The 14,889-nt window shown below is 49.0% G+C and overlaps 1 protein-coding gene across 1 annotated transcript; it reads right to left on the bottom strand.

The window, feature by feature from the left end:
* Positions 1–303: 303 nt before the first annotated feature.
* Positions 304–12,388, bottom strand: LOC123191879 (uncharacterized). The gene is made up of 8 exons (XM_044604444.1): positions 12,147–12,388; positions 11,751–12,062; positions 11,519–11,656; positions 11,327–11,416; positions 11,202–11,227; positions 11,067–11,108; positions 10,850–10,921; positions 304–485 (listed from the first exon to the last, which is right to left on the bottom strand). The coding sequence occupies exons 1-8, from the start codon at positions 12,371–12,373 to the stop codon at positions 304–306; spliced, it is 1,089 nt and encodes a 362-aa protein (XP_044460379.1). The 5' UTR covers positions 12,374–12,388.
* Between the last annotated feature and the right edge of the window lie 2,501 nt (positions 12,389–14,889).

Here is a 14,889-nt window from a genome sequence, read left to right on the forward strand (position 1 = left end):
GCCGTGCATCTCGCTTTCTTTGCAGAGCATTGCATGGCATGCAGGTGTGATTGTAATGAGAAGGTTCATGGTCCATTTGTCGTAGTACTCTACTATCATAAGATTGATTGATAATGCTATTTTAGTCGGGATTGTGATGATTTATGTCTTAATGGTTATGCTGTAAATAAAAACTTGATTAATTAAGTGACACTAGTTCAACAACGCCCCTGCCCAGCCCACTGGATGGGTAGGGTACTAGAATTAATTACTGTGATTGCTAATTCTCGCAGGTTACCCCCTCATCAGCTCTATTTATTAGGCTTATCGCCCAAGAAATGTCACAAAGCGGCCGTCCGCCCAGTGGGATGGGAGGGAAGAACGGTTGTCCTTACCTGACCGACTGCCCAGCGTACGTGGCCCCATGGTCTTTCTTCCTTTCTTCCTTTCTACTTTCACCCAAAGGAAACAAGCTTTTGAGCTTTGACCCTGCACTCTAGCCATTTCTGCAAATCGTGGGTTGCCAATGGCAGGCAATCCAAACAAAAACACTGATTAGTTCTTCTTCACGTGCTTTACCAATTTTTCTTCAAGGTAACAGAGTGTAAATACTCGCAATGAGGGATGGGCACAAAGTCATGTACAAGCCAGCGTACGTACGTATCAAAGGAGGGACATGCCCCATCCAGAACTCACTAGTCTATCCACGGGCACACACAATGCCTGATGCACTGCACGAACGCACCTTAACCCGGCCCACAACCCACTAAGGGCCTGTTTGGTTCCAATAAGTCACCTGACTTATAAGTCAGGTGACTTAAAACCAGTGACTTATAAGTCACGCCTGTTTAGTTGTCACCTGACTTATAAGTCACCTGACTTATAAGTCAGGTGACTTAAAACCAGTGACTTATAAGTCACGCCTGTTTAGTTGTCACCTGACTTATAAGTCACCTGAGCACATCTTTTCATCTTTTTTTTTATGTAAAGGTGGTGAGACCCATGCAAAAGGGGATGACTTATAAGTTTTAAGTTGGGGTGAAGCAACTTATGATAAACAATTCACGAGTCGTGCTCCTACAGTTTATTCTATTTTGCCGCTGCTCGTGGTTTTTTTTTTCTTGCGATAAACAATTGACGCTACATATGTAAAATGCTTGCTTGCACTTTTTTTTGTGTGTGCGATAGATAACTATTTCAAATGCTTATACAAGAGTGAGAGTGCAGTTCGCCTGTATAAACTCAATCAGACATTTGAGGCTTTTTAAAAAATCAAAAGTCGGTGAATCATTGGATAATATTCAATCTATATTGACGAGCGAGCCTATTATAGAATAGACAACCGTTATCAAGTGCTTGAACACCTACACCGACGGGTTCAATGTTAGTCGGTAATCAAGGTCCCCCCCCCCCCCCCCCCCCCCCCCAACACACACACACACACACACACACACACACACACACACACACACCCTGTGGTGGAGCTAACATCTAAAAAAAACAGGTGTGCAAAGCTCATTAAAAAAACTTAGTTATACTCAAATTTCTACTAATTTGTTTGTTGTTATATGTGATTAGACCTATGTATATAATCTTTTGTCAAAATAATGGATATATATTTGTACACCCATGTCCTTAATTGTGTAGTTTCACCCATGCATATACAACACAAAAAGGGCCCGGAGACTAACTTAGCACAAGCCTAAGGAGTTGTAAGTGTCCACTCCTTTGATGGTGGACTTGGGGGGACTCCTCCTAGATCTTGAAGATGAGTATCATCCCTGCGTCAGACCCATGCCACCACTCAATAGTGGTGAACATGAACTAATCGACACATGCGAGATTCCTTCACCTCTCGAGTGAGGCAGTCGTTCTCCCCTTAGAGAACGACTGCCTCCTATCATTTTTTGTCTTAGTCGACTTTCAACATCGTGGCAGATTTCTTGATGACCTAATACTTCACGACAATAGCAAACCATCGTTCTTTCAGTGCCTCCAACTTGAATTGGATTTTGGTTTCACCTACTCCGTCTACTTCACCATTCGCATCCAGTGGTCCAAAATGCAAGGTTTTTGTTGCACCAACCAAACATCGATCTTCCAGAAGAATGGGTAAGACGCTTGAAGCATAAGTGCAGAGCTATCACTCAAGTTTCTTCTCTTTGTTACCCGTGGAAACGGTTGTAAGGACTTACTGGTGTCAATCCCTTTTTTATCAACTGAGCAAGCAACCTCTTTCCAGGCTAACCCATGTAGTCCTCTCCTCATGCCTGATGAAGTAGTCAACCCCCCCCCCCCCCCCACACACACACCTCTTAACTAGTATGCCAGCATTTGTGACAACGAGGAAGACTTGTTGTCGCTCGGAGCAATATCTTTTAATTTGTCAAGGAAGGCTTGTTTCAAGTTGTCGCATTTTGCCACAAAAAAGTTAGTGATAACGACGAGGGAATGGTGGGATAGGGTGTTGGCACGGAGAGAAGTGGAGAATGTGTGGTTGTTGTGCGAGTTGATCGAGATGAGAGAATAATTAGCGACGGAAAACAATGTCACTGGCCGAGCTGATGGCTGGGAGGAAGATGTAGTGGTCGAAGAAGTGTGGCGGGTAAGATTGAAGTTTAGCGTTTAAGATATATACGAGGTGAGTTGAGCATGTTCTTACCTCTACCATGTTCAAACGTATTTGAAAATAATTGACTGAAAAAAAGAAACAATCATATAGTGACCCGCTCCCCCCGCGCCGTCCTCCCCAGGGCGGCTCGGGCGGCGACCCCTCCCCCCGGCCGAACCACCCCTTTAGCTACTCCCTCTCCCTCCCGCCGCCGCCAAAAGCTCCTGCCGGGCAAAGCCCGCTCAGATCTGGCGGCTGCGGGGCGTCGTTCTTTGCGCAGAGCGCCTACGAGCCGGGGGAGCTCTGTGTGGCGCGGGCGGCGCGGCGTGACTCCGGCGCGCGTCTCTTCTTCGAGCGCGGTGGCCGGGGCCGGTGGGGGGTGGGTGCGCTTGCGGCTCCCTCCCGCTGGCCTCCCTCGAACCGGCGACTCCCTGCTGCGTTGGTGCCCGGTGCTTCGGGGGCGTCGGGGATCTGCTGGTTTCGGTTGGGGGTCCGGCGGAGGTGCTCTGTGAGGCGCAGGGTGGTGGTGCTCGCCCCTTGCCTGGGCGACGTGCCTACCGGCCGCGGATTTGGCTTCGATCCGATGGAGGGCGGGCGGGGCATGTTGGATCCTGCCGGATCTGGCCTGCGGTGGACCGGGTCCGGTCATGTGTGGCGGCGGGGCTGCAGTGGCCCTTCTCTGTGGCAATGTGCAGGGGGCAGTGCTCCACGACCTATCGATACTTCTAGGAGGTGGTATTCTCACTTGGGCGAAAGCTCTGCTCCTGCCGGAGCCGGCGACGGCTGCGGGCGCCGTGCACCTCCGTGGAGGCGGCGCTGTCATGGTGAGTGCTCCTCCGAAAACCTGGGGAAACCCATGTTCCAGGTTCTCCTGGAACGGGTGATGGCGGCGCATTTTGTGTCGCATCCCTTCTTGAAGGCATCATCTAGGTTCGGCTCGGTTCGTCTATGTGGGGGCTGCTCGCTGTGGGTTTGATGGTGGTGGTGGTGTGGCCAATTTGGGGTCGACGGTGGTGTGTGCCTTGTTGGTGAGGAGGTGGTGCTCTGTCTGCGAGATCGTGGCTCAGCCATGCGCCGGAATGGGGTTGATTTTCATCTGAAGCCGGGTTAGCGGGGTCGTTATCCTACTCAATGGATCACCTCGTTCCCATATGGCACACCTCTACCTCTGCGGGGTGCTGTTGGGTGGCAACCAGCCGACCAACGTTCAAGGCTCTTCTCCTTGCTTGGTCAGATGAAGGTGTAAGTTGAGGTCCTCCTCCTTGCTGATTGTGCTGATGATATTTGGAATGGCGGTCGGTGGTGTTGGTGCGTCCGGCTTCGGATCTTCAAAAGGCCTTCTTCTGTGCCCTTTCCTCGGCGGGTCTTCCGGAGGTTCGGCTGGATGTGTGTGTGCGTGCGTGTGTGTCTTTTTTGGTTGTGTCTCCTCTTGTTTCCCCCGTGTATTCTGGTTCGCTTGAACCTATCTTGTATGGAGCTGCGAGGCTTCTAGGCAAATTCGATGGAATATGAGCATGATTGGTTTGATGCCAAAAATTGGCATGCCAACATTTGACAAATGCCAAATATTAGCTAGTGCTTGGTTGGTTACCAAGTTTACTTGCCAACCTCACGAGAAGTTGTCAATTATGGCAACTTTGAATATTGCCAATTGTTATGCCAAATGTTGGCATCAAACCAATTATCCTCATATATTCAGGTGGTTGAGCCCCCCCCCCCCCCCCCTCCTCCCCGGTGAAAATTTCAAAAAAAAGAAAATTTTGACTGAGATCAAAAAGAAATGCGGACACTCTAGTCCTCTTGTGTGAATGTGATCAAGGAAGATGAAGGGCTAATAAAGGCCGTGAACGATTTTTTTGCCAATCTGGCAACAGTTGGTGCGGCTGAGATTCTGAGTCCATGCCTCCGCGGACCGCGGTGGTATTGCCGCTGCCCGCTGCAGGTGCAGAAAAGAGTTCAGAGCCGACTTCAGCGTGCATTTTTTGCTTTCTCGATCCTTCTTGTCTTGTAGTACTACTAGTATATGCGATTTACAGAAAGTAAAAGCTGAAGCCTGCACACAAGGGGCGAAGGCACAATGCAAGTCACGCCTCCGTAGACCGTAGTCGTCCTGGCTGGCCGTCGGGGCCTCCTCCGCCTCGCCACTCGACCACAACGACACAGCACATCCGGCGCCTCCCAATACCCTCCCCCTTCATTCCCACCTCGAATTAAGCACCCCGTCTCTCTCCCCTGGAGCGCAGCGCAGCGCGCACCCGTCTTCTCTCTGGTTCCTCGAAAGCGCAGGCGATCGTTGGGGGGGAAAAGCAGAGCGCGGGTGGAGCGAGGAATCCATGGAGGCCGGACATAATGCTGCCGCAGCTGCAGCCGCTGGAGGGGGAGGAGACCCCGTCGAACCAACAAGGTAATCCCCTCCGTAAACCCTAGGCTAGGGTGGTGTATCATCAGGCGCGACTAGTTCGGCGCCGGATGCTGTGGCGGGCGTCGGATGGAGCGAGGGCGAGTAGGGAGCAGCTTTTGCGCGCTTGGTCGGCGGCGCATGGAGGCGGAGTTGGGGCTGGAGCGAGGTCGAGGAGGGAGCAGCTTTTGCGCGTGGGTACTGCGAGGGCAGGTTTGAGCGCGAGCGTGTAGAATGTTTCCCGCAGCGGCGGAGACGCCGACGCCGACGGCAATGAGCAGCCGTAGCCTGTCTAGGCCGCGGGCGACGGCTAAACGGGCCAAATCTCATCGGCCCAAAATATTTACAACACCTGAGCAGCCCAAGTAGGCGTGCTCCGCGGCGATTTGTTCTTTAGGGTTTCGAAAATGTCATGCCTTGGCTCGGCCATCATGCCTAAACCGGGCCTTGCACACGACACGGAGTCCTTAGACAGGCCGTTTGCCACCAGAATTGACTCAGACACTTATTTTCGTTGGGGAGGATCTGCTTATCTAGAGATACAGTATTATTATTAGTACCTGACGGATGCTTGATACTTAGTGTAGTTGTTATTGTACAAGATCTGAATATTAATGGAAGCATTTGTGTTAATAATTTGTTACTTTTCCCTGCAAATAAATAAATAATATGTTGTTACTTCTGCATAATTGTTTGGTTGTGCTTGTTGACATTACCAAGGTTATATGATTTCTATCCGAGCTATTGCACTTTAATTTGCATAAGTCATTGCATTTATTTACTTCAAGTGTTTATCTTAAAGTTTATGAATTCAACTTTGCTAATTGTTCCAATCTTTTTTTTTTTGCATTTCGAAAATAATTATGCATCTGCTGTTTTCTCAACGATACGATCCTGTAAGACATGAGCTGTAATTCGTGAACACCCGTACATGCTACAGCAGTATATAACATAGAAAACATAAAGTGTTTTCGTGATTTTGATTGCTGTAGTTTTTATAGTACCATATTAGTGTTGGTTCCTTCACACTAGTAGAAAAAGGGCCTTTAGTCCCGGTTCATAAGGGCCTTTAGTCCCGGTTCTGGAACCAGGACTAAAGGGTCGGTACTAATGTCTATCCCTTTAGTCCCGGTTCAATCCAGAACCGGGCGCGGCCACGTGGAGCTCCACCTTTAGTCCCGGTTGGTGTGTTACCAACCGGGACTAAAGGAAATTTTATAATTTTTTTGATTTTTTTTAAATTTTTTTGATTTTTTTTTATTTTCAAATTTCTGAATTATTTTAACCTCTAGTCTGTAATCACCACCCCTCATCACTTCTCAATTTATCCTCTAATCACCCCTCATTATTTCAAATCATCTAACTTCCCGAACGGTCACCCATCCTCCCACTCCCCCAGCCTGAGCACGCTTAACTTTCGGGTTCTATTCTCCCTCGCTCCAAGTCTACACTTGTTGTTTTCCTGACAATACTAAAATGTCAATCCTATTAACCTTCAGGAATTTTGCTTGAGCATGAAGTGACACATTTCATAGTTTTATTTTGAAACTATTGTTTTAAAAAACAATAATTATTTAGTAACACTAATATTCTAGAATAATTAGTTTGACCATTGTTTGACCACAGTTTGCCCACTGTTTGAATTTTTTTTGATTTTTTTCACTCTAGATCTTAAAAGCCCCGTAACTTTTTTCTATTAGGTTTTTGAGGATTTTGAAAATGTTTAACGGGGTTCCCCCCGTTAAATTCGGGTGTAACTTTCGAGTAGATGATTTTTCATATAAAAACTTTTTATCCGAGTTAGTATGCAAAAGTTATGCCCATTTTTACAAATTTCAGAGAGATTTTGCAAATAAAGTCAAAATTCACATTTGCAAATTTTCCCAACAACTAGACCACATATCACATGGAAAACTTATTTTCTCTTATTTTTTTGACATTTTCATCATTTTCTTTTATTTTTTAAAAAACTGAAAAGGCGATCAGGGGGGTAGAGTTTGAAAATGGAACCTTTAGTACCGGTTCGTGGCACGAACCGGGACTAAAGGTCCCATTTTCATTAGTCCCGGTTCGTGCCTCAAACCGGGACTAAAGGTCTAATCTTTAGTCCCGGTTTGAGGCACGAACCGGGACCAATGGTTGTGGGCCAGGAGCGAGGCCCATTAGTCCCGGTTCATCCCACCAACCGGGACCAAAAGGTCCAGATGAACCGGGACCAATGGCCCACGTGGCCCGGCCGGCCCCCTGGGCTCACGAACCGGGACCAATGCCCCCATTGGTCTCGGTTCTGGACTGAACCGAGACTAATGGGCTGACCCGGCCTAGACCAAAGCCCTGTTTTCTACTAGTGTCATGTGAACTTCAACTTGTATTATTTGCAGATTTTTGTTAATCAACATTGATCTTATGTGTAATTAAGCCTGTAATTTGCAGATTTGACATCGCCTTTGCCCAGAATTTAGTAAACGAGAATAGATGGGCACAACTTGAGAATTATATCAGACTACTTATTGGTAATGACCAGCATCCATATCTATACCTTCTGTGCCGCAAAGCAGAATTGCTGGGATTGAAGGAAGGAGGTTTTGATGGTGATACACTTCTTCAGTATTTCAATTCGAAAGTGAAACCATTAGAGGGGTTGAAGACTGATTTCACCAATACCATTTTTCTTAATGACACCATAAAGGATATCTCTTTGTGGATACATGGCAAGAAGTAATTATTTGTGCTTTATCTTTCAATTTTGTACCTATGCTCTAATTTTGAATTTTTGTTGTGCTCAATTTCTGGATTAAATATTCTGTTTGACTCCATGTGTGCGTAGGGAGCTGACAGCTGATCCAGATGCTCTCTTATTGCAATTACTGACCATCTGAGGTTATACTGCACAAACATATTTGAGTAAGTATATTGCTACTTGCATTGTTATCTCGGTGTTACCATTGTTTTTCCCTTGCGTCATTTCCATGGCCTTGCCATTAACTATGCCATTTTCCATCTTTAGGCACCCACGTAAACCGAGAGCTTCACCCAGTCCATATCATCCATATGTGTTCTCATTACCAGAACGTAAGAAGTTCCGATGTCTAATGTGCCAGGATGTTTTCAACACCAAGCCAAACAGATTTTTTCAGTCCCATGTGGGAAAATGTAAGAATGTCGCAGCCGATGTGCAGAAAAGAAGTGCTCCCCTCGTGGCACAAACATTTGTGCAAGAATCTGGAAATGTGTTGAATGTTGCTGCAGAGAGGATACTACAGCAAGTGAATACTGCTGGCATGTCCAGTAAGAAGAGGAAGTGCATCATGCCTCATGCTGGGAAACAAATGGCTGCTGCTGAATCAAGCAGGGCAGGGAAGAACGATGGTGGCCGTGTCACTTTGGATGAAAACAAATCATTTTCAGAGTTGCTCCGTCAAGGGAGGTCCATTGCGCTTAAGTTCAAGGACATGCATGGCAACCCTGCTGCACTTGATGATGCGCGGTTATAGTTGTTTGAACTATTCGCAAAGATGGGATCAACTATTATTACTGAAGATAGGCTGCACAAGGAGCATTTGTCCCTGGAGTTGCCACAGGCTGAGCAGCAGGTGCTGCCGTACCCTCTGGTCTCAGACAGTGTGGAGCCCTGGAATCAGCCCTCCATGAGCCAGCAAAGAGAGGTCCAAAGCCAGCAGAGCCAATGGAGAAACAACACAATGCTTGACACTTTAACCAGGACTTTTCCTGCAGTAGCTACTGTGTATGGTGGTCGACGCTCTGGCCGCCATCCTGGATAAGGCTAAGGGGGCTGGCCATATCCACGGCATTGTCCCCCACCTAGCTGGAGGGGGTGGGGTCTCCCTTCTGCAATACGCGGACGACACCATAATAATGGTAGAAGGTTCAAATCAGGACGTGGCTAACCTGAAGTTCCTCCTCCTTTGCTTCCAGCAGCTGTCGGGCCTTACGATCAACTTCGACAAGAGCGAGGTGATGGTCCTTGGCTACCCTCAGCCGGAGGCCCAATCTATTGCTGATCGCTTGAACTGTAGGCTGGGGTCCTTCCCCACGACCTACCTGGGGATCCCCATTAGTGACTCGCGCCTCACCGTGGCGGACCTCCGTCCTACGGTGACCCGTATGCAACACCGTGTCGAACCTTGGAAAGGGCGTTGGCTATCAAAGGCCGCTCGGGTGATCCTCATCAACTCCTCACTCGCCAGCCTCCTTTGGTTCCTCATGAGCTTTTACAGCCTCCATGAAACGCTGCCCACGGAAATAGCCAAATACCAATCCAGGTTCTATTGGGCTGGCGACGATGACAGGCAGAAGTACCACATGGTGAGTTGGCCGGACATCTGTAAACCAAAAGACCAGTGGGGTCTTGGGATTCTGTCCTCCCGCCGCATGAACATCGCCCTCCTGACCCGGTGGCTGTGGCGCATCGCCAATGGGGACGGAGGCCTGTGGCTCACCATCATCCGCAGCAAATATCTTCGTGGTCAGCCCCTAGCTTTCTGTCAACGGTCGGGCGGATCCCAGTTCTGGCAGGCCGTCGTGCAGTTGCTCCCCGTGCTTCGTATAGGCACGTCCATCTCGGTTGGAACTGGGTCCGCGACCCTGTTCTGGTTCGATCGGTGGCTCGGTGACGCCCCTCTGGCCGCCCGCTTTCCTGCTCTCTTCGCCATTGCTGTTGACCCTCGGGTCTCCGTTGAGACGGCCCTTATTGACTTAGGGCGCCTCGCATTCCGTCGCCCTTTCGGGCCCCTTGAAGTGGCCGCCTGGGATTCTCTACTCCAGGACATCGCCCTTCTCCCGATGCGCGTTACTGACGCCCCGGACGCCATCTCGTGGCGCCTAGAGGCCTCCGGCCGTTTCTCTACGAGATCCCTCTATGCGGCCATCGCGCCTTCGCTCGCCCCCGAGCCCTTTGGGCTCATTTGGGACATCCGGTTGCCTCTGAAGATTCGGATCTTCCTTTGGCAGTGGATTCGTGGCCGCCTCCCCTCGGGTGTCGAAGTCCTCAGGCGCAACGGACCCGGAGATGGGCTCTGCCCTCTGTGCGGCACCACGGAGGATGCTAACCACATCTTCTTCACGTGCCATGCGGCACAGTTTCTCTAGTCCTGCTTCCGCGAGACGGTTGGTGGACAATGGTGCAACTCCAACTTCCCCGACCTCCTTGCGGAACTCCACAACTCCCCTCCCCGCCACCGCCACATTCGCTGGCTCTGCGTTGGAGTTCTCGCATGGACGCTTTGGACCGTTCGCAATAAGCTCGTCATCCAGAAAATCCCTCTTCGTCGCGCTACTGACGCCATTTTTAAAATGTGTGGGTACTTGCCGCTTTGGCGGCCGCTTAGCCGCCCTCAGGACCGGGACGTCATCAACACCCTCCTCGCCGACCTTCGATCGCTCGCCTTCCGCCTGGCGCCTCCGCTTCCGCCGCCACCGCCGGAGCCCGACTAGATGATGTCGTTCCTTTTTGTGTTTGGGCTTGTTGAGCTGTGCCCTCAGCATGAACACTTTATTTGTGTGTGGTCCTGCTTTGTGCCCCTGTTGGATGTAGACCTGTGTGTGAGTGTGTGAACCTTTGTACTGTTGGCTTGGGTAAGTGCTTTATATATAAAGCGGGGCGAAAACCTTTTTCGGTAGAGCAGAGACAGTGGTTTGTAACAAACACAAACAAGAAAATTGACAAGCAAGATACTCCCTCCATCCCCAAAAAAGTGACAAAAGTTGTACTAAATCAGTGACACTTATTTTAGGACGGAGGGAGTACGAGGCATCAAAGTAAGATGCGTTACATAAATGCCCCAATCTAACTTTGTACAGTGCAATCTAAGGGTAACAGAACTATGCATTAATTGAATTACCTTCCTTTGCATTTGATTGAAGTGGGTTCCCTCGATGGAGCTCCGGAAGTTTACCGGCTTTTAAACACCCCTCTAAATGTTATCAAGTGAGTTTATCAGCACACACGAACTCACATAATCAAAGGGATATCAGCAGACAAAGCAACAGCAGAAAAATATATATTATCAGATATGTTGTTTACAAACTGGAATTAGATGGTCAGGGACTAGTTTTTACCAATAAGATCTGACACCCGGCTGACTGCATTATCGGGCAATCCTGCAATTCAAAACATTCAAACATTAACTGCCGCACATATGCTGAGGTAAGGAGAGAGGGGTCGATGTTGATATTATGCCAAGATGTTCATACCATAAAGTGGGCTTGCAGAGGGCAGGCTGCAAGAATCAAGGAAAATGTGTGAATGCAAGTGAAACTCAGAGACAGCACTGTGGAACTGGGTTTCATCTGATGATAATTAATCAAGTTCTAAATACCTCCTCCTCCTCTTGAGATAGCACTTGGCAATAGCCTCCGGCTTTGGCCGCGGGAATTGTTGCGTCCAGTGGCGCCTTGGACGAAGGGGACTAGCAAATAAAAAATGATCATATATGGGGGAGATCAGATTGATATGTACTCAGTTGATACTCGAACAGTGAAAGATTGGATGAATGAATACAGGAACCCACCTGATGGGAAACAAGTCCTGCGGGAGACCTGGGCCGCCGGGCAATAGCAACTTGCGTCTCAACTCAGGACTCTCAAGAGCCAAGTCATCGGCAATGAACGATGCCTTCTCCCTCACCAGTATCCAGTTCAGGGACGCCCTACACAGACAGGAATAGGATTGATCTGAGGCTCAACAATGACAAGTACTAGAACAGTGTCTCGAAATAATATATTAGGTAGTACGTAATGTACCTAAATTGCGGCGAGTGGAGTGTGTATTGGAGGATGGAGGCGAGCTTGGCGCTGCGACTGCAAATGGACTTGAGGAAGCTGAGGTCGCGGTGCACGGACTGGTTCGCGAAGCCGCCCGCTGAGCACCCGGCGACGTTTGCCAGGGACCAGAGCGCGTGGAGGAAGATGAGGAGGGAACGGGTCTCGACGCCCCGATCAACGGCCGGCGGCAGGAAGCGCGTTATGTACTTGATGGCCTCTCTCCACTGGCCCCGGATCAGCAGCTGCCGCAGATGTAGCCTGCTCATCTGCACACCCGACTCATGCACAACGCTGCGTTGCGTACGCGGCAGGGGTTGCGTTAAACAGCAAGGAAACGGCGGGCCGGCGTGCGTGCGGGCGGGCGGGGGTGCGTACCTGTCGTAGGCGGCGTCGAAGCCCTGGAGCCAGAGGTAGGTGAGGAGCCGCCGGTTGCGGAGCCGCCTCACCAAGGGATAGTCCTGGAGCTTGCCGCTGCCGAGGCCAATGGTCTCCATCTGCTTGCCGCTGACGAGGCCGATGGTCTCCATCTGCTTGCCGCTGACGAGGTCCCAGATCTCCTTCGGCCCGCCGATGCCGGGCTCCATGATCTCCTTCCGCCCCATTGCGCCGAATGCAGCACAGAGCCTCGCTAGGGATTTGGGGGAACAAGGAATTGGGGGAGCGACGCCTTGCATAGGACGGGACGGCATGCGGGACCCACAACCGTCGTTCCTCAACCGGGGCGTCTCGCCCCCCCTCCCGGTGCCCGGTGCCCGCTCCCGGGATAACTTTTCTTCTTGGCAGCTCCCGCTCCCTGCCTCCACTGTCGGGACAAATATTTTTCTATTAGCCGACGCCGGAAGATGCTGTCTCATAATTTTCTTTTTATATACAGGGTAAATGCACGTGCATTTCTAGCTTTTATTGTCGTACAGTATAAGCGTGAAGGTGCATCATACATGAAGATATTTCCTCATGGATCCTAGTACTAGTTAAAAGGCAATTATTTTAAAAAATCAACAAAAGCTTATGATAATATACTGATAGAATATACTAATATACTAATACTTACTACAGATGAAAAGATTTGAAATAGCCACCGCCATGTAGTTGAAGAAAGGTTTCTTTGCGCCTATTGTGGCGTATAGGAAATTTTACATGGCGTGAAACGATGAATGTCCATGTATAGTACACACAAACATACATGAATATGGACAATATCAATCCATAAAATGCCCGTCATTGATGCCTTCGATCACTCTTTGTATGCATCAAGATGCTTTTGACATGTAAATGTTTAGTTTATTCTACACATCAATATTTAAAATTCAATACCTTAGTACCAACCGTAGGATACAAAAGCAACGGCCCCATCACAAATGCGTTCTTCTAATACTGAAAGAATAATACATGATATTCAATAAAGCTCTCCCATCTATATTCACGAGAAACTTGATCAAGTTGTTTACAATGAATATTGGTCGGCAAAATTCCCATTGGCAGCGATTGTCCATAAACATCATATACATTCAAATCGCTGGCCGTTATTATTGGATACATATTACTATGACGGTAATCAATTCAGGAAGTGGAGCTGCAGGAAATTTGAAGCACAGTGGCTTAAGGGAGAAACTGTGATGAAGTTGTTCACACAGAATGGGACAAAGCCAAACTAGCATGGGCTTGGACGAAGGCGGTGCATGTTGATCTTCATGAATGGGATAGGGAAACTCTGAGGGCTTGTTTGGTTGCACAGAATCCCTCGTGGATCCCCGTCAAAAACGGGGGCGTACGGCCCACGAGGCTAGCCGGCCCGAGGAAAGGTACTGAACCATTTGGTTGCCTAATCACCATGGATTCTTGACGGAGCAGATTTTTGTTAGATCCCTCGGTATGGGGCCAAGCGCAACTGAAAGTCATGGATCGGAGGTCACATGAGGGGTTTATCCAGGTTCGAGTTTGCAAAAAAAATACCCTACGTCCTGCTGGTTTCGGTTGTTCATAATGGAGGGATACCTCGTGCAAGGGGTTACAATGGTGTTTGTTGTTGCTACTGAGAGTTTCTCCTATCTAAGGATAGATGATCAAGGGGAACCCTAGACCTCCCTTTATATAGACATGAGAGGTCTTTGTAGGAGAACGCTGCAGAAAACAAAAAATTTCCGACCTACGCAACAGCCCAGGACCACTATGGAGACTGCATACAAGGTTTGATCTTTTCGTTACCGACTCGTAGCGCAGCGGAAGTAGAGTCGACGACGATCGACGGTGCACATCCCCGTAGCTAGGATTTACAACCTCCCAACCGCGAGGATGTATACCCTCATCTGCCCCTCGGACAGCCCTCCAGGAGGCGGTCGGACAGTCCCCCGGACGGTGTTGCGGACAACCCTTCGGGAGGACCTTCGAAACTCAGACGGTCACACAGACAGCCCTTCGGGAGGCACTCTCGAACTAAGACCTAAACTACGATTTCTCTACAGAGTTTCACACATACAGTGTCATCTATTCGGCAGGGCTTCGCCGTCCTGAACTAGTTCCCACCGTAACCCAGACAGTCTTTCGGCTCTACGAAACTATTTCGTGGGGACGGAGAGAGAAGCCAGATCATTGAAATGGCACTTGTATGTGAGAAAGAGTGAGTGTGGAGAGTGCATCGCCACCTCTATTTATAGGAAAACCCAAGGGGAAGGGTGGGACATGGAAAACCCAAAATACCCATGTTTTATGTCACACATAAAGGGCGTTATGGGGAAGCAAGTGGGGCTCCATGGAGCAGCCCCTCTTGGACGTCGAAAACCCTTGTGGGACCCCCCCCCCCAAGGGTTCCCATCCTTCCATGTCATCCCTAGATCTTTTGGGGCAACTCCCAAAAAGGTGGCTTTCCATAATGTAACCATAAAGCTGATTTCACTATTCATGACGACATTTTTCAGAGTCCGTTAAATCCGAAAATATTTCTATGGGTCTTAGAATTATTCCAATACCCACGAAAATCATTTTGGGTTTGTTTCGAAACAATTTCGGATCTGTAAATTTCATCTGCGAAAAGCAACCAAACCGGTCTCGGCAACTCCGAAAGATTTTCGGTTTTTATCTCGAAAAATTCCCAGAAGTTTCCCGTAAGCCGCCGTAATAA

This window comes from Triticum aestivum, chromosome 2A (assembly GCF_018294505.1).
Source record: "Triticum aestivum cultivar Chinese Spring chromosome 2A, IWGSC CS RefSeq v2.1, whole genome shotgun sequence".
In the NCBI taxonomy this organism is placed as follows: domain Eukaryota; kingdom Viridiplantae; phylum Streptophyta; class Magnoliopsida; order Poales; family Poaceae; genus Triticum; species Triticum aestivum.

What these genes read in the sequence shown, in the direction of transcription:
- LOC123191879 (XM_044604444.1), bottom strand. Translation starts at nt 12,373, where the DNA reads ATGGGGCGGAAGGAGATCATGGAGCCCGGCATCGGCGGGCCGAAGGAG. An exon ending in CTCCACTCGCCGCAATTTAG is followed by an intron (nt 11,657 to 11,750) that starts GTACATTACGTA and finishes CTGTCTGTGTAG; the next exon opens with GGCGTCCCTGAACTGGATAC. An exon ending in CTCTGCAAGCCCACTTTATG is followed by an intron (nt 11,109 to 11,201) that starts GTATGAACATCT and finishes TTTGAATTGCAG; the next exon opens with GATTGCCCGATAATGCAGTC.